Source organism: Caretta caretta, chromosome 8 (genome assembly GCF_965140235.1).
Source record: "Caretta caretta isolate rCarCar2 chromosome 8, rCarCar1.hap1, whole genome shotgun sequence".
Classification (NCBI taxonomy): domain Eukaryota; kingdom Metazoa; phylum Chordata; order Testudines; family Cheloniidae; genus Caretta; species Caretta caretta.
In genome coordinates, this window is record NC_134213.1 from 23,482,916 (window position 1) to 23,509,707 (window position 26,792).

At 41.8% G+C, this 26,792-nt stretch overlaps 1 protein-coding gene across 6 annotated transcripts in view; it reads right to left on the reverse strand.

Moving 5' to 3' along the window:
- The window catches only part of PWWP2A (PWWP domain containing 2A), a 39,831-nt gene extending 13,537 nt beyond the window's left edge, over positions 1 to 26,294 (reverse strand). Inside the window, exons 1-3 of one of the 6 annotated variants that reach the window (XM_048862446.2) lie at positions 25,509 to 25,598; positions 23,665 to 23,774; positions 5,423 to 8,264 (exon numbers count right to left, since the gene is read on the reverse strand). In XM_048862446.2, the coding sequence (XP_048718403.2) occupies positions 6,569 to 8,264; positions 23,665 to 23,717 (1,749 nt within the window). In that variant the 5' untranslated portion in view covers positions 23,718 to 23,774; positions 25,509 to 25,598 and the 3' untranslated portion in view covers positions 5,423 to 6,568. Of the gene's footprint in view, positions 1 to 5,422; positions 8,265 to 23,664; positions 23,775 to 24,997; positions 25,138 to 25,508 lie in introns of those variants that run through there. The other 5 variants (XM_048862447.2, XM_048862444.2, XM_048862449.2 and 2 more) reach the window with 5 other exon arrangements.
- Between the last annotated feature and the right edge of the window lie 498 nt (positions 26,295 to 26,792).

The following is a 26,792-nucleotide window of genomic DNA, read 5'->3' on the forward strand; positions in this document are numbered from 1 at the left end:
ATTCAGAGTCACCATTTGATCCCTGCTTCCCCTTTGGTCCAAACTATACCTTGTGCCTCTTACTTACCCTCTGCACCAGCTTCTTTGGATTGAGGGTTGAAGGAGAAAAATAAAACATCCAGTCTCCACCTTCACAGGATGGGGAGTAACATCCCTGAAGCACCAGCTCTCCCCCCCCACACACAGATCAATGATGTGGGGAGCCTACACAGATGAATAAGGTGGTGTCTTTGGCCATGTCTATACATACAGCGCTGCAGCTGTACCGATACCGCTGTGCTGCTGCACTGCATCTGGTGAAGACGCTCTACGCTGACAGGAGCTTTCCTGTTGGTATTAAAAAAAAAAGCACTCCGCGAGCAGCAGAAGCTATGTCGGTGGGAATTCTTCTGCTGACATAGTGACGTGCACAGTAGTGCTTATGTCAGTGGAACAAACTATATCCCTACAAGCAACTCAAGCCACTCCTTACCACATTATTCTTGATCCTGTGTGCCATTCAGCTTTGCTCTCCTTCTAGTCCCACAACACCCAGTTCTTATGGCTACCTTTACAACACCTAGGTGAAAATAAAGTAAACGGACATGATATCTCATCTCAACCTTTCATTATTGTAAGTGTTGTGTGTAACTTTGCTCACCTCCATGTTTACTATCTCAGACTCATAGATATTAAGGTCAGAAGGGACCATTATGATCATCTAGTCTGACCTCCTGCACAACGCAAGCCACAGAATCTCACCCACCCACTCCTGCAATAAACCTCTCACCTATGTCAGAGCTATTGAAGTCCTCAAATCATGGGTTTAAAGACTCCAAGTGCAGAGAATCCTCCAGCAAGTGACCCATGCCCCATGCTACAGAGGAAGGCGAAAAACCCCTTATTGCACAAAATAGTTAACTTCTATCCCCCTAACAATGGACTGCTAATACGCTTGTTACTTCGTGTTTAGTCATTTATATGACAATGTACCTGCTGTTCCTATTCATACAGTTGCCTGTATAACCTCAGGTATATTTTATGCCCCTTCTTGTAATTATCCATTTGAATAAATTGTAAATGAAAGGAGACAGGAGCTGAATCAACCTATTGTAATTCATTGCTTGTTCTTGGTTATTAGCTTGTTTCCTAATCTCCTCAGGAAATAGACCAATTCTATTTCCATATACTGCTTCACAAAACACCCATCAGGCTGACATCATGATACACCTTCCTACTGCTACTCTGGTCCACTTAAGTGATCCTATTGTACATCCAAAAGCAAAAGTTGAAGCGCAGCATGCAAGTCTTGTGGCATTTCAAAATTTAAGAAAGTGTGGTAGCTTGCATTGCACCTTAAGCTGGCATTGCATGTTACAAGTCTTATGTCAATTTTCTATTGGCATGATCCATTAAGGTGAGTCTGGCTACCCTGAGAACAAGACACTTTTTTTTTTTTAAATGTGGTTTTATCATACCCTGAAAAATCTTGAAGTTTCTTAGACCTAATACAGTTTAGCCAAATAAAAATCCTTTCAATCCTGAAATCGAATGAAGAAACTGTTTTACTAGTCAAGTATTAGAAGCTAAGTAGCATGAATGTTGTCATTTAAATATCTGTATTGAAAGTTATAGCTCAGAGATTTAATGAAATAGAGTTCTTAAACATTTGTTTTTAATTTCCTGTAGAACTTTGCTCAATAGAAGATGCAAACAACATTCACATTCAATTTCATATGTGGATGAATGACTGTATTTTTACTCCAAACCTCTGAGACAACGGTACTTACAGGGATTTATTGGGATTATATTCTCTCCCCTTCACATCAGATGCTTCTAATTTAGCTTTAGAGGCCTTCAAAGAAAGTTACGTTTTGTATCCACATTCATGGCTGACAACCACCTATTTTCTCACTTGAAATAATTTGGGTAGATAACAGCTGTACTGAAAAAGAACTGCAAACCCCATAATCCACTGGCTGTGATGTATTCTCTTAGGCTGGCAGCAAGTTAGTCAAGTCACCGCTACCCTTTACTGCAGCATAACACTTTCCTTCATAATACACAGGTTGCTGACAGATGATCAAATAGTACATTTTCACTTTGGCACTGGTTAGTCCTCAGCTGGAGTACTGTGTCCAATTCTGGTCACCAGTGTATAGAAAGGACGTGGAGATACTGAAAAGGATCCAGAGGCGAGCAACAAAGACGATCAAAGGGATGGAATGCAAGCCATATGAGCAAAGGCTGAAGGAACCGTGTATGTTTAGTTTGAAAGAGAGGAGATTGAGGGGGGGCATGATAGCAGTCTTCAAATACTTGAAAGGCTGCCATAAAAATATATATATACGCAGAAAAGTTGTTCTCTCTTGCCACAGACAGCAGGACAAGAGGCAATTGGTTCAAACTACAGCATAGATTTAGATTAAATCTCAGGGAAAACTTCCTAATTGTAAGAACAGTAGGACAAAGAAAAAGACTGCCTAGAGAGGTTGAGGAAGCTCCTTCGCTGGAGATTTTGAAAAGGAGGCTGGATAGCCATTTGTCTTGTATGGTGTAGCCACAACAAATTCTGCATCTTGGCAGGGGGTTAGACTAGATGACCCTTTCGGTCCCTTCTAACTATTATTCCATGATTCCAGCAGTACCATGTGCGCTAACAATTACATAGCTTAGTTACACAGGATGCACCATCCCAGCACTGTAAAAACAAATGCACCTACTATCAGGTATTTGAGAGTCATTAAAATGATCTAAAATTGATTTAAAGATACACCTCTACCCTGATATAACAGGGTCCTCGGGAGCCAAAAAAATCTTACCATGTTATAGGTGAAACTGCGTTATATCGAACTTGCTTTGGCTCGAGCATTTCCGTTATTAATAGTCACCTCCTGCCCCCTGACTCCTCAGAACCCCCCAACCCATCCAACCCCCCCAGCTCTTTGTCCCCCGACTACCCCCTCCAGAGACCTCCTGCCCCAACCACCCCTCCCAAGACCCCACCCTCTAAGACCCCTGCTCCTTCTCCCCTGACCGCCCCCTCCAGAGACCCCCCCCATCCCTAATCACCCCCAGGACCCCACCCCCTACCCAACCCCCCCTGTTCCTGTCCCTTGACTGCCCCGACCCTTAACCACACCCCTACCCCCTGACAGGCCCCCAGGGACTTCCACGCCCTATCCAACTCCCCCTTTCCCCATCCCGACCGCCCTACCCCCAGAACCTCCGAACCATCCAACCCTGCCTGCTCCCTGTCCCGACTGCCCCCGAGACCCTCGGCCCCTTATCCATCCATCCCCTTGGCCCCAGCCCAGCACCCTTAACATGCCGCTCAGAGCAACGTGTTGGAGCCAGACACGCTGATCTGCCGGAGCGTGCAGCCGTGACCCCCAGAGCACTGCTTTACCGCATTATATCCGAATTCGTGTTATATCAGGTTGCGTTATATCAGGGTAGAGGTGTATTAGATTGTGAATATACTGAAAACCACAGGTACAGCACAGCCTGTGCTCACAAGTGGAAACATCCATTGGGATCTGGTGAGCACATTACACAATTTCTGGCAAATACAGAGCAGGTTGCATTGGATTAACCTCAAATTTTCCACCACTTAATAGTCCCCAAGGTCAGGATAATAAGGTATGAGATACAATTGCAGCTGTCTACAGTTAAAAAATTTTATCAATCCTTAACATTTGCTCCACCACTAACTCAACTAAATCTTTGGACGGAGAGTACACCACAGCTACTTTTCCAGGATTTAAAAAGAAGACAGTGGTGAAAGCAAGCATTTTAGGCAATTCATATGAAGTACTGTGGTGCAAAGAACTGACGGGTTTTAGGTTATGAGACTAAGTACTAGAGAACAGTTTTTGTTCTTAATATTACATGTGCAAGATTTGTGCTATCTGTTCTACAAAAAGTAATTCACTATAAAGACAAAGTGTGTGTGTATGTCATGACCACTCATTCCGTAAGACAAGCACACAGAGGTTCTTGTGAACTTATATTTGAAATAGATTGTTTCTTTCCCATCTCACTGAACGAAGTCTCTGAGCAAACTGACTATATATGCTAGTACTATGCTACTCTTATATGTATTACAGAAGATACTATCCAAAAGTTCTAAATATTTTAGAAAGTTGCAGCGAATTAAATATCCAAGTATTTTACCTCAGATTTTTGGCTCAGAACATCAGATGGCTTTTATGATGTGGGATCACTTCATTTTGAGGTGCCTGACAAACTAGATATCAATCTGCTCTATACATCTAGAGATGTCTAAAAAAACCACAGTGTGAATTTTTTGTCTTCTGAAAACAGCCTGCTTTAAATCACAAAGTAAGGCTTATTTACTGAAATACTGTAATTGTTTCTGTTTGCAGGAAAGAATATATAATACCAGAGTGAAACAGGATTTCACATTATGAAAATTTTCATTGTGTGTTTATTACTTTCAAAAAGCATTGACTGACCTCTAGGAATTTGTTTAATTGTTCAGGGAAAAAACCTAGTATAGTTGGAAAGTTAATTAGCATCCGAGCAAAATCAATTTGGACCAATATGTATGTGTGTGTGGTTTTTGGGTTTTTTTAGAAAACATACTAGATATTCAATAGTTACATGAACGTGATATCAGAGTAACTGAACACGGTTGGAAGAAACTCAGTGTTTTGGAAACCAACTGACTTGTCAGTTGCAAGGCGGCATATTAATCTTCTAAAACTGCATCACAATAAAGATTCTTTAATGGGTTCAATCATTAAATCCTGACACTGTGTATTTTAGTTTTACAACTACATTCAATTTAAGTTTAAATTTGTATTCCTCATCTCTGCTTTGCCAATATGGGCAAAATGGAAAAACTTGGGATGGGAATTGTTCTGGAATGAAGGCAGCCAAATTCTTCACAAGATCGTACAAAGCTGGAACAGGAAAAAAAAAAAAAAAGATATTAACTCAAATGGTCAAGTACAGACCAAAACTAGGAAGGAAAAATGTAGATCAACTGCATGAAAATGCCCCAACACTGAGCAACAGACATGCAAGAGTAGCTAACAATAGTGGAGATTGGGCTTAATTAGCTTTTGACAGATGAAAAAAATGGTGATTGAAAACATTTCCCTACTGTATAAGTCATATTTTCTGTCTATAATTCAAATCTATGGAACAGAACTGAATTTATGGAGAAATAATTTGACAAGCTTTACCTAAGGCAAGAGCTCTCTACAAGAGCCAGTTTTTGGGGAAACAGATGAATGTTTAGTCTCAAAATTAGAACCCTAAGTATATACCAATAGTACTTTACAGCAAACGATCTTTTAAAAGTGCTGAATGAGAACGAATTTACATTTTAAAGGGTGTCTCTCCTCTAAATATCATGTACACAGAAAACACCCTAAAAATTTTTCAAAGCTTTTTGAGAAACACACACAAGTAATTCAGATTTAGTCGATTTTATTTACAGTTTTTGTACATTTCAGAGCATTACACAATTACATATTCTCATTTTCTGACCTGCAAACAGATACCTTAAAACGGAAATATTAAAAAAAAATATGAAGTTAGATACATCCAAAATGCAACAATTACACATCTGACAATTCACAAAGTGTAATTTACTAGGACGTATCCTAAGAATTTAGTAACAACCAGTCAGAAGAAAATCTGACTAATTTCAGCAATCAATTATTTACACATTCAAACAAAACCTCTCTTGCTCTAAACTCCCAGACAAGTGGCCTGGAAGATTTTTCAGTGGAAGAAAGACAGGAAGTTATGATTCACACCTATGCAGCATTAACAGCCCTTGATCCCAAAATTCTGAGAAACATTTCAGCTTTGCCTTTGGGCAAGAGGCATCCCCTCAGCTTGTCAGACCCTGAAGTGTCGTACTTGTGCCCCTGTGTGCATAGAAAGGCTGAGCGTTTGGGAAAAAAGTGGTCACCAAGACCTCATTTAATCTGGCCTTTAAACTCTGTTTAAAGGGTTTAGTTAAATTGGTTTCTAACATAATTTAAACTGGCCAGTGTGGATGAAACCAAGCATGTTTTTAAACATGGTTTGAACTCACTTTGGCCCCATTCACACTGACCAGCTATATGTATAGAAACTACTTAATGCAGAAGTGTTGAAACAAGGTTTAAAGGCCAATATAAACAGGACTTAAGGTTCTGCACTTCCCCTGGTGGGCCACCCAGGTCACAGCTATTACTTCCATCCCTTGTTTACCCTTTGCCATATAGTGACTAGATACATACCGGCTAGAAACTACTAAAAATTCCCTGCAAATAAACTGCCTTTCAGCTGAGGCTATGGCTCCTATGCATGGGAGGAGTTTTTAATTTAAAAAAAGATTCTCATTTGAAAAATACTGAAGTTCTCACTTTAGATTAATTTTGATTGCATGTTCAATTTGTTTAGTTTAACTTTTAAGAAACTGCTACAAATCAGAACAATTTTAGTATAAAAAGAGCAGCCAACTGAGTGCAACGTTCTGAATTGGCCAAGTCCTTCATAGTAGTTCTCTAACTAGGCTATAAATTTTGTGGAGCCTCCAAATTCTTGCCTACCTTACTTTCCACGTTCACGTTTCAAACTGTGTCAGCAGGGCCCGAACTTCGGGAGTCAGCTGCTTAGCAGCCTTAGCGGCCTCTGTGATGGCCTTGCGGTAAAGGCCCTTTCTCTTCTTATTAAAGCGCGACTGAAAGTTTTCTAAAAAGGGGGACAGTTGTGAAAGAGCAAGAAAAGATGTTGTTGGGGACCCAAACCACGAAATGCGGGCCTCCTGTCGAACTAAAAGGCCATTATCTTTCCGGCTCACAGTTATAGTAAGAATACGGGCTGGCCACCAAGGGAAGCCATAAATCTTGGCCCAAACAATGTCCCCTACACATATGGTCCTGCCATCTGGTGTGACACATTTAGAGACGTTTTTGGAAAAGACTTTCATTTTCAAGGAATTACTGAGCTTTTTCTCTTCCTTTGAAGAGGAGGAGGAGGAGGAGGAGGAAGAGGAAGGTGCATGCATGCTGCCTGGAGGAAAATCAAAGCTTTCAGTAGAACTACACTCAGAGTTGGTGGATTTCAAATCATCTGTGCTATCACTACTACACACTGATGCACTGGAAGAGTCAGATTTCTTTTGATTAAGGGTCATGTAAACCGTTATATTGCTTTTGCTGCCTCTCTTGCCCAATGTCTGGTGTTCATCCTGATCAACAGTTACATGCACTTCACTTGTGTCCTGAACCTCACTGCTGGCCTCTTCAGGGCCTTCTGAGGGGCTCTGATTTTCTGAAGGGGCCTCACCTGCTGAGCGGGTGGAGGAGCAGCGAGACTGGGGCTTAGTTGCCATCTTGCCACTCCGTATTTTCTCAAGTCCTGTCTTGAGAGATGAGTCGTTTTCTTCATTCCGGTACCTTTGTGGTTTTAAACGCAATCGGGGTGGGAGGGAACCTGAGCTGGTGTTCTGAAGACGCCGTGTGAAATGGACCTTTGAATGTGCATTTTTGGAAGTGGAAGTTGCACTCTGTTTCTTTTGTGCCTTTTCTTTGGCCATTTTCAAAACTTCCCGAGCTTTTGCATGATCCATGTTTTTGCTCTGGAGAACTTTTTTAGTATTTAACTGAGCTTTCGAAGTGTTTGCTTGAGCAGAAACTTTAACTACTTTGCTTCTGCTGTGGGCAATATTTGAAACTTTGACCACAGCATTTCTTTTCTGGCTTTCATTTTGGCTTTTTCCATCTACTTTATGGTCAGTTTTAAGTCTTTTATTCACAGTAGTCACACTCTCATTCCTTCGCTTTTTATGATCCTCATATTTTAAGCAGTCACTTGCATTGCCACTTTTTTTAATTTCTTTTTTTTCTGCAACAACACTGTTTTTACATTTGTCACATAAGACCTGCCTGGGTCGTAATTTGATAGCATTCATAATAGAAGTGGGTTCCTCCCTGTACATTTTCCGTTTGGGCCGCTTAATTTTTCGGGGTGGAGGCTGAGGTATTGATTGGTTATACGTGTCCCTGATAAACAATGGAGGAGGATATGGCGCTCCCTCATGGAAGAGGGGAGGTGGTTTAGAAGTCCATAGGCTTTTAGCGAGGCTAGGTTCTGATGGCTGAATGGGAGAAGAGGAGTTATCAGGGACTGCACCACTGGCTTCACACTTCACCTGTGTCTCATCTTGGAATGGTTTACTTTGGAGCTGCATGGCTTCAGGTTTATCCTTGTATTCCCTTTTAGGAAATATGGTCACAGGGATTCCATGGGGTCCAAACCTTAAAGGGGAAAAAAAAGAATTTTAAGTGTCTTCATTTTTTACTACACTGAAACAAGATATTTTTAAGACGTCCATGCTAAGGAACTGCTATTTTTAAAGACATTTTAGCTATTTATCCAGAGTCTAAGAATGTAGTTTTATTTTTCCTCAAAACAAAACACTGGACCTATAAGTTTAACAATATATAGTTTGTATAAGGGCATGGCTACACTGGAAACTTCAAACCGCTGTTGCGGGAGCGCTCCTGTGGCAGCGCTTTGAAGTGCAAGTGTGGCCACGCGCGAGCTCCCAGCGCTCCTGATAGTCTACCTCTACGAGGGGATTAGCTCCCAGCACTCGGAGCCTATTTACACTAGTGCTTTAAAGCGCTCTGACTTGCTGCGCTCAGGGGGGTGATTTTTCACACCCCTGAGCCAGCAAGTTAGAGGGCTATAAAATGTAAGTGTAGCCAAGCCCTTAGTCACTGAACACAGGCTCCAGACTCATGAACAAATCTTACACAATAGTATCAATTTCTGAAGCTACAGTTTAAGTGGTTACCACAAGAAGCCCTAAACACACATTACTGTAGTCTAGTCTCAAGATCTCACTAATAGAAACAGGATCTACTTTGTAGTTCGACAGAAAATGAATGCTGAGAGATAGCTAATTCCAAAGGAGAGTGGATTTATCACCTCCCCACAAAGTCAGCACAAATTAAATTGCATGCTAATCCAAATGAGGCACAAAATTCCTAGAAGTCTTTTGTGCAATACAAAAATATTTAGAATTTTTTTTAGAGTTATCAAAGCAGATTCAGTATGTTTTAAAAGTATTCAGTATATACATGCTAGTACCTGTTATAATGGATAAAATAAAATGTAAGCGATAGCAACCTTCATGCTTAATACACAAGAAGTTTTCCTTAAGAACAGTACTTGATCATTTGATGCATTACGTACAGTCTGAGACAGAATGCCAAGCAACTTTGGGTCTGTTCTGGCAAAGATATCCTTGTTACTTCAATACACTTGATACAAATATGCTCTCCCTTTTCTTCCCCCTACTGCACACCATGTCTTAAGCCATTCTATTTCTCCCAGCTAGCCCTAGTCAAGTTTTAAGATTTATACTGTAGCTACAACTCTTTTGGTGGAGTATGTGCAGGAGACTCAAACGCTTAATTCTAATACAATGGAAAAGAAATCCCTGAAAGAGCAGTAGGCATTGGCTCAATTTTGACTGGGCAACATGCTTCTGCAGTGACCACCCAGAGGCATGTAACATTTCCTGACACATGCTATAGAGAGAAAGCCATGTTTTGTCATTCTACAACACCTTTGAGGCAAAAGCAAGTGGGAGAAGTGGTAATTTCCCAAGTTTCATAACCACCTAACCACTTTCAAATATCCCTGATGCTTGTAGGGTTAAACCCTTTTCCATTTGTGTTTACATTTTAAATATCAACAGTACACAGCCTGTCTTCACTGCCTTATTAGCTTAAGGTATAACTCAAGTTTTGCCCCTAACTTGACTCCAATTCACACACAAGATCTCTAGCTCAAGTTAAGTGGCATTTTAAACTCAAGCTAGCTAGACCATTAGAGATATGATTTGAAGCTCAAGTGCTACTGAGGTTCACAGGAGTTAATAATGCAGTGGGGATTAACAGATAGTTACAACTCATTAGCTGCTAATCCAACCGCTCCAGTGCATTAACTTGAGCTAACCATTGCTCAAGCCCATAGATGAGAGACTGTCATGCAGCATGCATTAGTGTTGGCTGTACCATTCTTTCTTTTCAACATGAATTAAGTGCATAATTGCAGTAAATAAGTTAGGTACTTACAGACAGGTGTCACTTACCAATACACCTTAACTAAATGCAAACATGCTGAATGCTTCAAACTGTTGCAAGAAGCAGGCTGTTTGAACAAATGCCTATGTAATGCCTTTCATTTCTTGCTGCTCTATTATGAAACAGGGCGTTGTATGTGCTAGAAGATTCCTTACATTGTCAACACAAGTCTTTACTGATTTACTTTAATGCATACTGATTAAATGTGGTTTAAAAAAGTTATAGGTTATAAACAAAGCAATTTTCAGATAAAGTTGAAATGAATATGCCACATCCAAACTCACATGGGCCATTATTCCTCCCAGTTGTAGAGGAAGAGCAACCTCAATGAGTTTGGTTTCCACAAAAGTGCTGAAAGTAAACACCTGAAAACTTACAGAAAACTGACATAGTCATTACTGTTACCTACACACCAGCTACTGTTCATCTGACCTTTGAGCTATAAATAGCATGTGTTAACAGTTTAAGCACTACAGTGAACCTCTACACATGCTAGTGTGTATTGTTCTTCCCTTCCCCACAAAATAAACTAGATTCCCTTTGAAATTCAGTTCAGAGTCCTCTACCTGCTTAATATCTAAAGTTTAGACATTCCTCCATTAATTCAGAAGAACACTGTTCATTTTAACTATTTCTCTGATGCATTATTGAAGGCTTCAGACACTGTACTATATATATATATATATATATATACACACACACACACACACACACATACATACATACATACACACACACACAGAAAAGAACAAATACTGCTACAGTTATTTGAAGAAAGAGTACATCAGGCATAAATCCACTGTGGGACTCATGTTTAAAAATCTGAGATTCTAACTGCCTTAAAGGTCCACCAAATGGACCATTATGTTTCTTCCATACTGGAAAGGAAGATCTTTATCCACTTTTTGATCAGTTAGATTAAGGTATCAGGATTTGAAAAATGCCTACAATAGACATTATCCCAAGAAGTAAACCTACCAGACAAGATATGGTAGTACTGTACATTAGCTGCCATGCACCAAGATCCTACAATTTAAAAGGACAAGAGAGCTGTACTCTTGATAATGGTAACTAAAAAGCCTAGATAAGCTTTCCATTTAATTATTTTTAAAAATGCTATTTTTCTTGAAGATAAAGGTTTTTTTCCCTGCATTTTCCAACGTGTTCTCTCTTTACAATAATGTAGGGGAAAAGGTGTAAAGGATTGAGGCCTGTTTTATAGCCCTCTGCTCTGGCTGAGCCAGCCCTGTGAACCTGCCCTGGACTCTGTGAGAAGGTCATTTCCAACAGGGTCAGTTCTTGCAGTTTCTTTTATTTCAAGTTTCTGCAACAAAACAACTTCTTAGCATGTCCCTCAAGCCCATAAGTTCCTCAGCCCAGAAGTTCCTGACTTTTACCTCAGAGCCTTTGTGATAACAGGATTTCCCAGTCAACAGTACCTCCAGCCTCTATTGCATGGGTGGGCAAACTTTTTGGCGCGAGGGCCACATCTGGGTGGGGAAATTGCATGCAGGGTCATGAATGTAGGGCTGGGGTTGGGGTGTGGGAGGGAGTGTGGGGTGCGGGAAGAGGCTCAAGGTAAGGGGTTGGGGCAGAGGAGGGGTGTGGGATGTATGAGGGGGCTCAGGGCAGGGTGTGGGAGGGTGCTCAGGGTAGGGTGATGGGGTATAGGGTGCAGGAGGGGGGCAGCACGGAGCTCAGGGCAGCGAGTTGGGGAGCAGGGTGCAGGAAGGGTTCAGGGTGTGGGCTCCCGCCCGGCGCTGCTTACCTGGAGTGGCAGTGGCACTTACCAGGTCCAGGGCAGGCTCCCTGCCTGCCCTGGCCCTGCGCTGCTCCAGCACCACATCCCTGCAGCCCCTGCGGGAGGGGGAAAGAGGGCTCCACACGATGCCCTCGCCGCAGGTACCTCCCCTGCAGTTCCCAGTGGCCATGGTTCTCCATTCCCAGCCAATGGGAGCTGCGGGGGGCAGTGTCTCAGGCAAGGGCAGCACACAGAACCCTTTGCCCCCCCCACCACCCCTCTCGGAGCTGCAGGGACGTGGTGCCGGCTGCTTCCGGGAGCGGCCCGGGGCCCGCAGTGCCACAGGGGTGGCGTTTCCGCAGGCCAGATCCAAAGCCCTGATGGGCCGGATCCAGCCCTCAGTTTCCCCACCCCTGCTCCACTGGATACTGCTACCTGCTCCTTTTTTTATGAGGACCAGCCCTTTAAGCTCCAGGTCTTCTCCCAAGTGTGGCAGGTAGGATTAATTAGTCAGCCAGCTGCTGGCCTCTGACACCAGAGGAATACAATCCCTTTACTACAGTCACAATTATGCTCTTTACCACCTCTCCTATATTTTGTCTCTTCCATTTCTCTCCTGCACAAAAATTACCTGCATATTCTTAAAAGCCTACTTTTCTATCTTGTCTCCTCAATTCTTCCCTCTCTCCCTTGCTAAATTACATCCACTCATTCCACATCTACCCACTCCTTCATACATGGGTTTCTGATAAGTGTCAGCCCCAAAGAGCTACGAGATCAGAGCAAGAGGAGGGCCTACATTGTCAAGTGGCAATAACCAGACAAGAAAGTACCACAAAGTAGCCATTTTACTATCCACCTTCCCTTTCTCCCCACTCCCAGATCCTGGGTCCAGTTCTATATTTTTCCTAGTCCCTAGTTTACAGAGACTTAACTGTCTACTGCCTCAGTGAGCCAGTAACCCAGCCATTTTTCCTAAAGAGGACAACAATAGTTTGATTAGATGATATTGGGTTATTATTAAGAGGTTCTTTCCTCAAACAAAAACAAAGGACAGCAAATTAATTTATGAAGTAACTGTATTCTGTTGTGTTGCAGGGTTTCACTCCCATCTGCCATTAAATAGATTTTTAAAAAACTCCACTTCCCACCCAGGTCCACTTACCTCCAATTCCAAGCACGGACAGTTTGGAAACCTTCCCAATAGCTAGTTTTGAGGATGGAGGTCTCTACTCTTAGGTTTTTTGTTTTTGTTTGTTTGTTTGTTTGAGGCAAGTATTGCAGAACCATGGTAAATAACACTGAGAGCTGGCTTTTAAGTCCCATCAGATTAACAGAGGTCAGTCAAGTTTATATAAAGATGTGAATACCACAAACAGCTCTAACTTAGACAGTTTGTAACAAATAAGTAGTTCACCTAATGACTTCAATCACACTCGTCTGACCTTGTTGAAAGAGGGACAAAATCAGAAGCCTCAATTTAAGGTCAGCTTTACGCTCAGTAACCTCTCTCTTATTTTGGTCATCAAGTGCTTACCAGAAAGTGTTCTATTGCTATAGTATAAATCTAGCAACCAGAAACAATTTTAAAATCACTTTATAGAGTGTAAGATTTTCAAGACAGGGATATTGCTTTTTTGGGGGGTTGTTTTAAGACCACATAACACCTAGTCCACAGTGGATGCTGCAAAAACAAGGAGTAATGATGCTCAATTGTTCCTACTTAACAAATCCTATCCTCTTCCCTCTCAAAATTCTGTGAAATGTAGGGGCTAGTGAAGCACGGGACCCATGGGACAGTTCTGGGAAGTGTTTAAATAAAGGTACATACCAACTTAAGAGTCCATTGTATTAACTCACTTTGAAGCTGGGTTCTCCATTATAAAATGCAGTGCTTATAATGGATGTACCAGGAACAGTCATTGCATTGTTTGCTGTAACTTGCTACTGTCAGAACTGGTTTATAGTATTTTAACAATAGTCAAGACTTCCCCCAATGTTTTCAAACATGGGATAAGGCAATACTATGGAGATTCCACGCTTCTAGTACAAAGACTTCAATGGAGCCAAAATTTGGCCCTGTATGCCAAATTGAAAGACGATGGGTGCTGGCTTCTTACTTGGACACTGCCCCATAGCAACGGGCTACCTTCCATCTCTTGTATCTCTCGGTCATTAATAAGTTTAATTTGTTGGTTATTAGGAATCTAGTAAAGTTCCTGAGCCTATGTCTGGATGCATGGGTGGGGAGAGCATGGGGTGGGAGAAAGGAAGAGATTGACAGGGTAAATTAGAAAAGAGAATTGCAGTGGAAAGGTTTGGGAAGGAGAGAACTAGAAGAAGAGAGTAGGGGTGAGAGAGAAAGGAAGGAAGGAAAACACTGAAGACGACAAACAGTATTTCTCTCTTATTGCAGGAGAAAAAAAGGCAGAAAAAGACAGAAAGAGAGCAGATCTAACAAAGGCAAGGGATACAGTAAGGGTGATTAATCAAGTAACTTGCCAAATACTATTCAGTTTTCACTAATTTATCAGACGAAACAACACAATGTACTGAATAAAAAATAAAAATCAAGTCCCATCTCTATTTCTGTAGTCACTCACTAATCACAAGACCTCAAAGAGATGTTCTGCTAAGTGTTTTTGCTCCACTCTCAGTTTCTTTGTATTATATAGACTAGAGTGTTTCAAACGAACAACAGAGCAAACGGTTTTAAATTTTGGTACAATTTCTACACGTTTACAAGTTCTAAAAGAAAGTGTTTTGATTAACTGGTATTAGCAAAGGTGAACAAGGACCACAAGAAAAATGCCACTATAAAAGTTCAAAGATGAAAAGCACATCACAGCTCTTCAGATTAATCTTGACATCATGAGTCACCTTCACTGGCCTATGCTCTGAACTGGAGTACATCCTGTAAGTCTAAAAGGTTTGTTGTAATGAATGCCATCTTTTAAAACAACCAAAACCAATTCGGCAACATAAGTAAGGCCTGTCTAACCATTCAGTTTGAAATAAATGCAAAGTGGCAAACACTGCAAGTGATATCTTCAGTTTGTCCTCATATCCAAACACAATGGTAAAGCTAAGCAAGAGCATTCCATGCAGAAACAACCTGTCTCAGGTACAATATTACTTTCTACTTAACAGAATGCCATCCCTTGAAGTTAACACCACAGTTTCTATGATCTGCTAAATAGAAAAAATTCCAGTGATGAGTGATTTATATTGTTCATAGGACAATGTAATCTATAGCTTTTCATTCATTTTGATGTAATTACACAACCTACAACTACACCCTAGGTCCTTATCTGAAAGCAGGAAAGATCTTGTGCTAGAGCCTCTTATGTAATTGAGCTGTGCTTGGCACAGGACTAAAGGAGGGCAGAGCAAAAGGTAGTTTAAGAGTACTTAAACCAGGTATTTAGCCCAGGCCTGGCATAATTCACAGCAGACCTGTAGCTACTCTAAATTACAAATGGCTGCATGTGAGCCTCCAGCATGTGTTCCAGGCCTGTGTCAAAAAAGCCCCACCAATATCAGGAAGGGGTTGACGTAGAAAATGCTACGCCAGTTCTTGCCACCTACCAAAGAATTCCCCTTCTGAGGGACAGTTAACCTGGCTTTCCTGAGGCTTTGTGACAGAGTAGGAATCAGGACCTGTCCCCTTGTTTCAGCACTATATAGCTGAGGAAAGACTTTATTATTCCTATTAACATTTTATAGTAATGCAGTGCCGCATTTAAGTAATGAGCTTGACATATCAGTCAGAGGTCATTTCAGCCTCTGAGATAATGAGCTGGGTGCCCAAGTATTAATGCTGGGTGCTTAGGGTATCAGGGGATGACTAGAATAAGTGTTAAAAACAGAATAAATGAAGAAAGATTTAGCAATCCCAGAGAAGAGTGAAGAATGTTTCAGTCATGAAGTAGCAGAAGTAGGGCACAGACAGATTACCTGTACCAAAATAAGGAAACTTTCTGGAGCATAATCAGCCTTACTTTTAAAACAAAGACCATTTCTGATACTACCAAGTTTACCATGTCACTAACTTTTTGAAGTCATCACTGGTCAAGTACTTCATAAGGTTTTTGTGCAAGTCCTGTGAGCTATGAGAATTAATGAATATTCAGAGCTAATTATGTGTCCTCTTTAATTATGTATAGACTAGTTAAGTGACATCAGTAAAACCAAAAGCTGCAGAAGCATCTCACATAAATTTATGTAGATTTTGCTTTTTTCTAGTTATCAGTTTATCAAAATTCAAGTTCTCTGAAGGGTAGCGAGAAGAAAATAATGATGTACACATTCAGCATTCTGTTCTCAAGTGGGGTGAGCTACCACAAAAATGTGAAGTATTTGAGTCTTTGCCTGTATGTCAATTAAGTCAAGACTAAAGCAAGAAATGTGGGTATACGTTATAAACACTCTTCTACGATTATGAACCTATTTAGGAGTTGCCTGTTGTGTTCTTCAGACTAAACAAATGCACACAAACATTTAAACAATGAATGATAGCATGGAGGTTTACTTTAATGGGGAGGACTTCAGTGAACCCTTCCTGCATTTGCAAACTACATGGGGGAGGAATGGAGTAGAAGGGGGAAAAAAAGCTTTTCTAGCAAGCTAACACCTCCTGCAGAGAGAAGCCAACTAGGACGGTTTTAAATCTAATGATTGAATGTGAACCATGTTCCTTCAGTCTCTTGAAAAGACTTATGATTTCATGGTGTCTTGGCATAACTATCAGAATGCATGATCACTAATTTGAATCAGCACAGGAAGTTGATATTTTAGGAAAGAATCAGATTTGATCTAACACATCATTTACAAGAAGTCCATTGACCTCTGATGTGTTATCACTGATAGTCAGCCTACAATGGTCTGATTATAAATTAAAATATTCTGTTTATTTTTTTTGTTGTTCAGACCCATACAGCATTCCTTATGTGTGTTCCACAGAAGCCATGACAGGAATCATTTGGTTTAAGGTTCAAACATTTTGTATTCTCTTGGCTACATTTACTAAAATATTTAGCACCACTTAGTTCTGAGCATCTTTGTTTCATGCATCATCTACCTGATTAATTGAAATATTTCACTTAGAATTTGAAGGAATTAGTTTAATAAAGCTCCAATCTGACTTTATGCACATTAGTATTCCAGAATAGCTATATTGGTTATATATTATGTAAGCTACTTAATACGAAGCACAATATCCTGAATACAGGTATCCAGAACATACCCCAAACATTTCACTATTATTCTGCTTAGTGTAGAATTTCAGTGTCTAAATATACACTAAGTATCCACTGGGACACCTTACTGAGTAGGTATCCACAGAAGCTGAACTATGTTCTTAGTAGTTTATTTCCATCCAGAGTAATATGGCACCAGAGTTCACAGTTCAGAAAATGCAGTATTTCATTTAGTCAAAGTTCCAGAACAATGGCTTGCACCTCCAATTTGAGTTACTATGTGCTGTTTCTAAAGAAATGGAAGTAAGTGGCCAATGCCTTTCACCACCCAAAACATTGCTTATTAGGATCTGCTAGTAGTAATAATTATGCATGTCCTATGCAGCCAGTGTTGGACTGATGGACTCTACATGTAAACAGAATACTTATGGAATCATATTTCTCTTACATGTAAATGACAATCGCAAAAAGTCTTTATTTGGTATAACTTCTAAGCATGTAAACATCTTCCAACTGAAGTCAAAGATTTCTAGTTAAATACTGAGTTGAGTGTTTTAACAAAGTTACATCAGGGATTAACAGTTAACACCTGTCAGAGGAAGTGGATCAATATTCAACAGGGCTTTTTGAAGGCCCAGATTGAGCTTCACATCGCACACTGAATTTGAGAAAACACTGTACTGCTTGCAGCTGCATGCTTGTAGCTCCCCTTATGTACAGAGGAATCAGTTTCTTTCACTGCATCTTTCCCACCCACAGAGGACCCTGTGGATCCACAGCTTCAAACAGTGAGGGGAAAGAAGCTCACTAACCAACAGTAGAAAATACTGATGTAAAAACAGCTAGAAGTTGTATTACTTAAGAGTGCAAGCCTGAAGCTAAAAACCTCTCTTTGAAATAGGGGGAACCCCACGGGCAGCAGCCTACAGCTTCGTGAAACCACATTCAGTATAGACACACAGGGCCATCTTCCGAGAAGTCTGAAGGATCTGTGTATGGGGTGGGTCCAACCCCCTGATTTTTCCCACAGAGGTGGTAATGTAGTCCCTCCCCTCTCCTTCTGGAAGAATTGGAAGGAAGCACCATGTAAAGTTTTCTGCAGCTTCATCTCCACATCAGCATGTCTAGATAACCAGGTTACACTTTGGTAAAAAATACATGCCAATTTTGAAACTGGTTTTTATTTTTGAACTTTTACCTGGATACCAAGTACAGCTTTTTTCTTTTGTCATGCCACAGTGCTAGGGTCTCTGGGCTGATCTAGACAATTTTCACACCTATAAACTCAAACTCTTTTTAAATTGGTTTTGTTAAAATTGTGCAATCCCTTTTTAGTAGACATTCTTTAATTAATTTAAAAGTTCAACAAGCATGTTGCACTGATTACAGTCATTCAACCAATAAAGAATCACCGATGTATATGCTCAACCTTCACTTCACCTCAGTGTAGTTTGTCTGGGAATTTCTTTTTTAAATAAAATATCTAACACTAAACCAGAAAGTGAGAAAATACTATCATGCACTATTTCAAATGATCTAAAGATTAAACTGAAGTCTTTTTCAATTTTAACTTTTAGCACCATATTTAGTTATGCTCCAGACATAAAGCAGTCAGAACATACCAGGTTGTACACCCAAGTTTCCCGTCCACTCTCCTGTCCCCACATTCCCTCAAGTGAAGGGAAGCCAAGTTGCCCTCAGGAAACATGGTGGCATCCTAGGCTGTCAGAAGGCGGAGAAGAACACTAGAAGAAGCAGATATTTGCACTGGCCATACATATGAACGTCAGTCCAACTGAGAACAACAGAAGATGGCAGCCATTTTAAAATAGGGCAGTTCTTCGTGGAGTTCTCTGTAGTCTAAACTGGAAACTTTTGCCAGCACAGGAGTGTCAGTGGTGTAATTTCTTTCTAAACCAGCTGAAGTCCTAGTGCAGATGTAGTTATACAGTTTATTTTGCTTTATTTAGAATAGTGATGCCAGCAAAATTTAAGTTTGGACGAGATCTTGTTCAGCCTCTTTTTTGTGAGGAGGAAAAACGAAAAATCTTAATATTATTTCTTTCAAAAGTAGTCTATGTACAAGATTCCAGAGAAGTTTTTTACTCTATGGGAACTTTGAGCAGTCCACATTTATTCCATTATTAAAATGAATTTGTCATTAGGAACAATAAAGAGGTCTGACAGGATACATAATACCTTAGGAGACTCATTTTTAAATTAACTTTAATTTGATTAATGCATTTAAATTTCCAAAAATATTGCTCTATACTTGGAAGAAGTGCTAGACTTTGGGGGAGAATATGCTGTAATTTTCATATATCAGAGAATCGCTACTTTAACTGAAAAACTCAGTCCCACCACGACTGACACCTCCATAATTCTTTTTAATTATCTGCATTACAATAGCACCCAAGGGCCCATAATTATGGGCAAAGAAAGAGCAGACACTACAGAGAAGTTTGACTTTTGTGGCTGTTTCCTAAACAGCTTATCCTACCTGGCTTTTTGACAAGTCCAAAGAACAACTGCGTTTCCATACTCTTTAGTCACCAGAAAGAGATTGTGACTCTTAAGCTATGGCTACGCTAGAAAACTTAAGAGGCACAGCTCCACCAATACAGATGCACCACTTTAAACTCTCTGCACAGCTGCTCTAAACTGATAGCTCCCATCAGCTTAATTACTCCAGCCCCAGCAACCGGCGGTAGCTATGTCGGCAAAAGCAGCTCTCCCGGCAACATCGACACCAGCGCTTAAGTCAGCATAAGTTATGTCGCTCAAGGGAATGGCTAATTCACACCTGAGTGACATAGTTTATATCGATTTAAACTTTAGTGTAGCCATAGCCTTCGTGACATCTTGCAGATTACGCAAGGGAGACGAAACAATGCTACAGAGTCAAACGATGGGCAGAAGTTAGTGCCCCCTCCCCCAAATTTTGTGACTGAATATTAGCTTTGTAAACTTCAGTACTTCCATAAAATCTAAGGCAATATCAACCTGCACTGTAGTTCCTTCCCAAAACCAAAATTTAAGCAGCTGTTCATGACAACATGGGATTTGGACAATTTTTCACTACTCTTGTATTTTTTAATAGAAGCTACATTGGTTTGACTGGAGAAAATTCTTTACCCTTTCAGGGACAGTCAAATAAAAAATATCTAAAGACAGTTTACCTATATCATTGCCACAACCTTAGATTCTCAGAACTCAGATTCACGGTTAATCTTACGTTTTATTTTTGGGGTGAAAAGTGAAGAGAGACTAATCAGCTTCACTTTACAAAGGTCATGCTTTAATTAACACTAAGCTGCCATGTTTGAGCTGTAAACACTGAGAAAATGTGTTTATATCAAACAATCTTTGGGCCAACTGTGACAGTTCATGTAACCTCACTGGGGTCTACAAATTCTTTCTCCATATGGAAGTAGAAGTTCTATGTGAGCAGAGGCAACATAAGATTCTAACCACTTTAGAGGTATCATTGGGAGACAGTACCATAACAAAGCAACAAAAAGCAATTTTACAAAACGAGTTAAAGATTTATAAAGTTCAGTTAAGCCAAATGGATAAGTTACATGACAACTCTGCTTTTAAAAAATCATTTTCATTACCATTTTGTTCCCAACCAAAACCCTCTTTTCATATTGGCAGACAAAGTTATATGTCAGATTGCTAGAGATTAATGCTCTCTCCTCTGAATTCTGGTATCTCAAGCTTTCAAATGGCAAAAGACTTTGGTTTCTAGCTCTCATGGTTGTTCTTTCCAGAGCTGCTATGATGAAATTCAAAAAAGGGAAAAAACCCTGCATGTCAGAATTGTGATTAAGGTTCAATACATCATGATATACCAGGGCTAGAAACAAAATCTTTCTGTTTCTAAGCTAAGAATTCTGTGATTGTTCACAAGAAAATATAACTTAAAAAAAACTAGACATGAGGGACTAGGTTTTTTTTTTCGGCACGATGAAGTCTTAAGACCCCGCCCAATGTAGTTTTCAATCCTGGAATAGTGTTCCAACAGGATGAAAAGCACTCCCACACCACCTCTTAAGATTTAGAAGTGCTATACTTACTAACGTTTGCTTTCTCCAGGTGCAGAGTGAGCCTTGCCGCAATTCTGAGCCAGCAGGTGGCATTAATGTATCACAAACCAATATAGCTGCATGCAGTGTCATAAGACCCTCAGAATGCATTGCATGCGTAGAAATACATTAATTTAAAAGGAGATTGTGTCTAACAATTTTTGCAGATGGCAACTGATATTACTATAATTAAAATGTTAGAGAAAAATATCTATCCAAGGTCACCATGTGCATGATCAATTTCTGTTTTGATAGTCAGCTACACTTCCCATCTCATGCATTAAGATGATACCACCGCTTATGCACTGGGAAGGAGCTCTCAAGCATTACCTTCCTGAGACTATGCAAGGAGCTTAAAGGTAATAGCAGCAGCACTACTAGAGTTAAAATCAGCAGCAGGCAGGCATGTGGGAATGTAAACAGGAGGAGAGTCGACTCAGTGATGCTTGTTCTTGAATTTTCCAAAAAGACACTTCAGAACATCAGCATGGGTACAAAAACTCTCCTTAAGAACTAGGTCCTGGGTATGAAAAATGTTCGATTGGAATTATACAGGGAATTGGAGTGGGATCCAGGAGACCCAGGTGAATTCCCAGAGCAACTTCTGACCTCCTGTGTGACCATGGAGAAGCTGCTAAATTACTTTGTGCCTCAAATCCCCATTTGTAAAAGTGGGTATAATACATCCTTATCTCACAGGGATATTGTGTGGATAAAATTCATTAGTGATTAGGGCACTTGCTCAGTGATGAGGGCCATAAATACTTAAATAGGACATTCTATTTAAAGGGGGTACTCCAACAGAAAAAATGTTCATATTTGTCAATTAAAAATGTAATTGACAATGTTCCCTTATATATGCACTGTTGACCTCATTTAAAACTCTGCTGGAATAAATAAAAAGGCTAGCATTTCATTTCAGCAGCAGAAACAGAAGTAGTAGAGGTTCAGAGAAAAACAACAAAATTGGTCGAAAGCATTTCGGCTGTGCTTCCATCCCACAATACAGGAGTGACAGCACTAAAATTCAGAGGGGCAATAAACTTGCCTGTATGAAATGCATATTTTTTACACACAAGTTAACCTTCAAACTCATTGCCATACAATAATGAGGCAAACAGCAGCCTCATTTCCATTTGCTAGAATACAAGTGCTATTAATCTTCATTCTTCAGAGAGTAAGACGGGTGGGGGGAATCATAGTTCACTGTGGGTAGGGTGAGTTAGCACCTGTAACTGAAGATGTTGGTAACCATTAAAAAAAAAGTGGACTAGATTAGATTTTTTTTTTTTTTATCCTTACCAAAAACGTACTTGACTTTCATAGGAACTGATAAGTTTAAGATTTCTAGGAGAAGCAGATTTGGAGGCAATGGCTATGTCTGCACTGGAGAAGTTTAGAAAAATTCCCACAAATTCAGATGAACTGGTGGGAGCAAAGTTCCAATGGACATATTTTTTTCTATATTAGGATTCCCACCGTTTCAAGTAAACCAATGTTAGAACTTGTGGGGGCTTTTGGTTTGGTTTTTCCCCTGTGTAATGATTCCTATAAAAAACTGCAACATTCAGTAAACAGAGACTCCCAAAAGAGTTAAGGTTAGTCAAAACTTGTATACTGCTGATGTTTTTAACAAGTCCTGCTACATGAATTATACATCTCATAAAAGTCAAATGAAGAGACCATCATAGTTTTCTGATATTGACAGCACTGTCCTAAGGCAGTAACAGGCCACCAAAGCGTAAAAATCTAGATAAGCTAATTGCGGCAAAATAAAAATAGCACAGAAGTGGAGTTTATTTAAAAAAATGTGTTTAACACCTAAGTGCTGAAATATTCTATAGGTAAAAAGTACCTAGTACATTTCTAAAGTTAACATACTACTTTATTCTTCTTTTGGGGATTTGAGTCCAGATCTCACTTGCCAGCTCACATACACTGGTATCACTAGCAAAACATTGCAGAGCCTGTATGTAAGGAAGCCCAATTCTCACCCTAGGCCCGCTTCAGAGCTTTGGTTTAAAGAGAGAGAGAGAGAGAGTGTCCAAACTGTATCTTCCACATCCACCTGAAGAGGGACCATCCATGAAGTCCAGGATGCACATGGACAGAGGGGCAGACACAGAAAATGCATCATTCCCTCATCAGCCCATAAGAAGAGGTAATACAACCCTTAGCTGTACTACCTTTTCCACAAAGTCCTCTGTGATGAGGAATGCTTCCCCCTACCTTTAACAAATGATTTGGGGCAATCTTGGAAGCATGGATCCACTGACGCCATACTACCCAGGAATCAAGGAGCCCCTCCTCATCCGTGTGGAGCCATAGTGCTTCTATGCAGATGGCCCTGTGCCTCAAAGGGATATTGGAAATTCACATGTTGGAGGATCCTCAGTGGTGAGACAATTTTTGTACCCAAAAACCCCAGACATTTACATCTATGGGGATACACTGGGTCAAATGTACATGTTTAATAAAACGCAGGTGATTTGTTTGTTTTTTCAGGAGGGGAAATAAATCAGGATTTTCCTTACTCATACATACAGGATCCAGAGTCATTTAATGGCAAGTGCTTTGACACCCACATAGTGCAAGTGACTGAACAGAGTGAAAGCCAGCAATTCTGAGGGTCTGGACTTCAGATCTACAAAAGAATAGAATTAAAAAATAAGTTAACTGAATGCACCCGTCACTGGTTTGGGGCTTTTCAGTATTTCACACTAGAAATGTACATTACACACTTAAAGATCAGCCTCAAATCAATTTAATAAAATGTGAAAGTGCCTTTAGACTTTTCAAACTATAGGTGGTTAACTTCTGAGCTGTGGAATTAGCTTCCACGATTTTTAAGATGTTTCTAACATCTTAAATCATCTTCATTGATCTTAGAAAAGGCCATACACCTCTCTAAATATCTGCCCCCCCAAAAAACAAGCTGGTTGAAAGCAAAAATGCACAAAGCCATTGGCCCCATTTCTAAAGGAAGCACTAAGAGCAGAGAGACCATATAAGTAAATAATTTATTTAAATTGATACAGGTTCTCTATGTCACAACCACTATCTTGGATTACTAGAGTTTAAGAACATTTGCAAATTCTGTTTTCCAAGATTTGTGTTTTTTACTTTTTGCACTTCACTTAGAACAGGCAATGAAAATAGCCTAGTCAATGTCACTTTGTTCTATACTTGCTTAATGCTGAAGTATTAAACTACAAACACTAAAGAAGATATCACTGGGGAAATATAAATATCCGTAAATACTTTCCTTAGAATTTTCTGAACAATTTTTACTCCCATCAAGTTGTGCAAGTTTCCCCGAAATGCTGGACTTGAACTAACAAAACTGTCTCTTCGGGCCCAGATTTACTAGGTGGATATTGGTTCCTTGAAGAGAAAGCCCCTCCCCAGATGCAAGGAGAATCATACTAGTAAACCCTTCAGGACTCCAAGAATCTTCAATTTGAAGACTGCTGTAATCCAAAAGGTGTCAGCGGGCTTTTAAAGGATAGCACGACATGACTTGGTCAATGCAAGCTGTAAATTAAGAGATGAGCACCCAAAACAGAACTCTAGATCTGAACAGCCCTATGATTTGGGGAGGCTCAGGCCAATTCTCTGCAGTTCAAGCTCATGACTGTTAACAGGACCATGGAATTAAGAAGGCCCAAGATGAATCCTAACTGAGTTAGAGGGAATTGACCATGTGCTCTTCCTGCCTACCTCATGTTTTCTAATTCCCACAAGGCAACAACTCTTATTATTTAAAACAGCAGCACGAAAAGGTGGGGGGGAAAAGTAAAAGTTTGTTGGTCAGTGACCAACTTTTATCCTATTTTATTACTTAAAATGAAAGGGCCGCTCCCTTACCTTTAACCCAGTAGTAGGCCAGAAGACCAGAGACCGTGCGTGGCAGCAGCAGAGGCTACATCGCATCAGAACTGGCGGTCGGAGAAGGTGCTGTTAGGCATTGTCTCAATGCAACGAGGCTGCGGGGGCACCGTTCCTACCCATCATGGCCCGGCCTGGGGCTTAGCCTGCGATAAGGCCGGGTTCTTTAGATAGGGAGTAATTAACACGGGGCAGTTCCTCCACCCTCACACAACGAGATAGAGCTAAAGGGGGTAAATCGGCTCCAAACACCCCGCCTCCATCTCCAGGAAGGATGGCGGGCCAAGGGCTGCTACTGTACAGAGCCTGAGTCCCCTACACTCCATCTCTCAACGGGGAGGGAGGGAGGCGGCTGACCGAGAGCTGCGGAGCCCGGGCCCGCTCTCACCCTTTGCGGAAGTCCCTGAGGGCCTCGGGGTCAGGCCCAGGGATCCCCCCGAAGTGCTGATCTCTCCCGGCCGGGAGGAGCTGTTCTCCAGCGGCATCTCACCTTTTGGAGAGGTCCATGAGGACCCCGGAGAAGAGCTTCTCCCCCAGCCGGAACGACACCACCAGCGCGTCCTCGATGATGTGGTCCAGGGTGACGCGCACCTCCGAGCCAGGCAGCAGCGGAGCCTCCGCCTCCCCCGCGGCCGGGGCCACCGGGGAGCCGGGGGCCGGGGGCTCCGGCTCTACAGCGGCAGCATCAGCAGCATCCGGCTCCTCCTCCTCCGGCCGGCACGGCTCCTCCCCGGGCTCCGGCTCCACGGGGCCCCCAGCAGCCGGCAGGCAGGGCTGCGGCTCCTCCTCGGGAAGTTCAGGGTGCCCACCAGGCGGCGGGCAGGGCTGCGGCGCCTCCTCGGGCTCCGGGCTGGGCGGTCCTCTAGGTTCGGCCTTGGGCGAACCCAGCTCCGGTTCCTCCGGCTCCGTCCTCTCAGGTTCCGGCTCCTGGGTCCTAGCCGGGCTCCGGGCGAGCTCTACGGGCGGCGGCGGCGGCTCCTCGGCCTCCCCCGGAGCGGACTTTCCCCCGTCGGCCTCGTCCCCATCAGGCACAGCCGACTCCACAGCCTCGCTGACAGCGGGGAGGGGGTCTGCGCCGGCCTCGCTGCCCGGGATGGGCTCCATCTCAGGCTCGGCTTCGCCGGCTCCCCCGTCACCCGGCACCGCTGCAGTCGCCGCCGCCTCCGCAGCCATGGCCGCCATTTTCTCTGCTGCTTCGCCGCCGCCTCCCTCCAGCAGCGGGATCGATAACCGCGGCCTTCTCCGCCCGCCTGGGAGGCAGAGCCCGCCCATTTTGCTCAGCATTGGCATCTCATTGGAGGCTACGCCACGATTCTAAGCTCCTATTGAAGATTGGGAAAGTCCATCAAGCCGTACGAAAACTTCTCATTGGCCAGCAGAGACTTCATTCATTCAGGGGTCGGGAAGAGGAAGAAGGGGCGGAGTTTAATACCGCTAAAGATCAAAGGGGCTTACTCATGAGGCAGTTGTCCCTTCCTATTGGGAAGACTCTCCTCCCTCTTCAGCCCTCAGAGAGGCTGTTAATTGGTGCAGAGTTACATCCATCAAACTGAGATGGGGGCCTTAGGCCTGGAGTTCAGTGTAAGGGGAGATTCCTGTTTGAGTGGCAGGGGAGGCAAGGGTACAGAGGTGGGAGGTTAACTCACTTGCAATGAGAGGGTAGTATCCTCATATTCAGGACTATGAGCTTATTGGGACAGAGACTGTGTCTTCTTGTCCATACAGCACCTAGCACCTTGGTGTCCTGATTCCATCTCAGGTGTTGCTCCAGCAC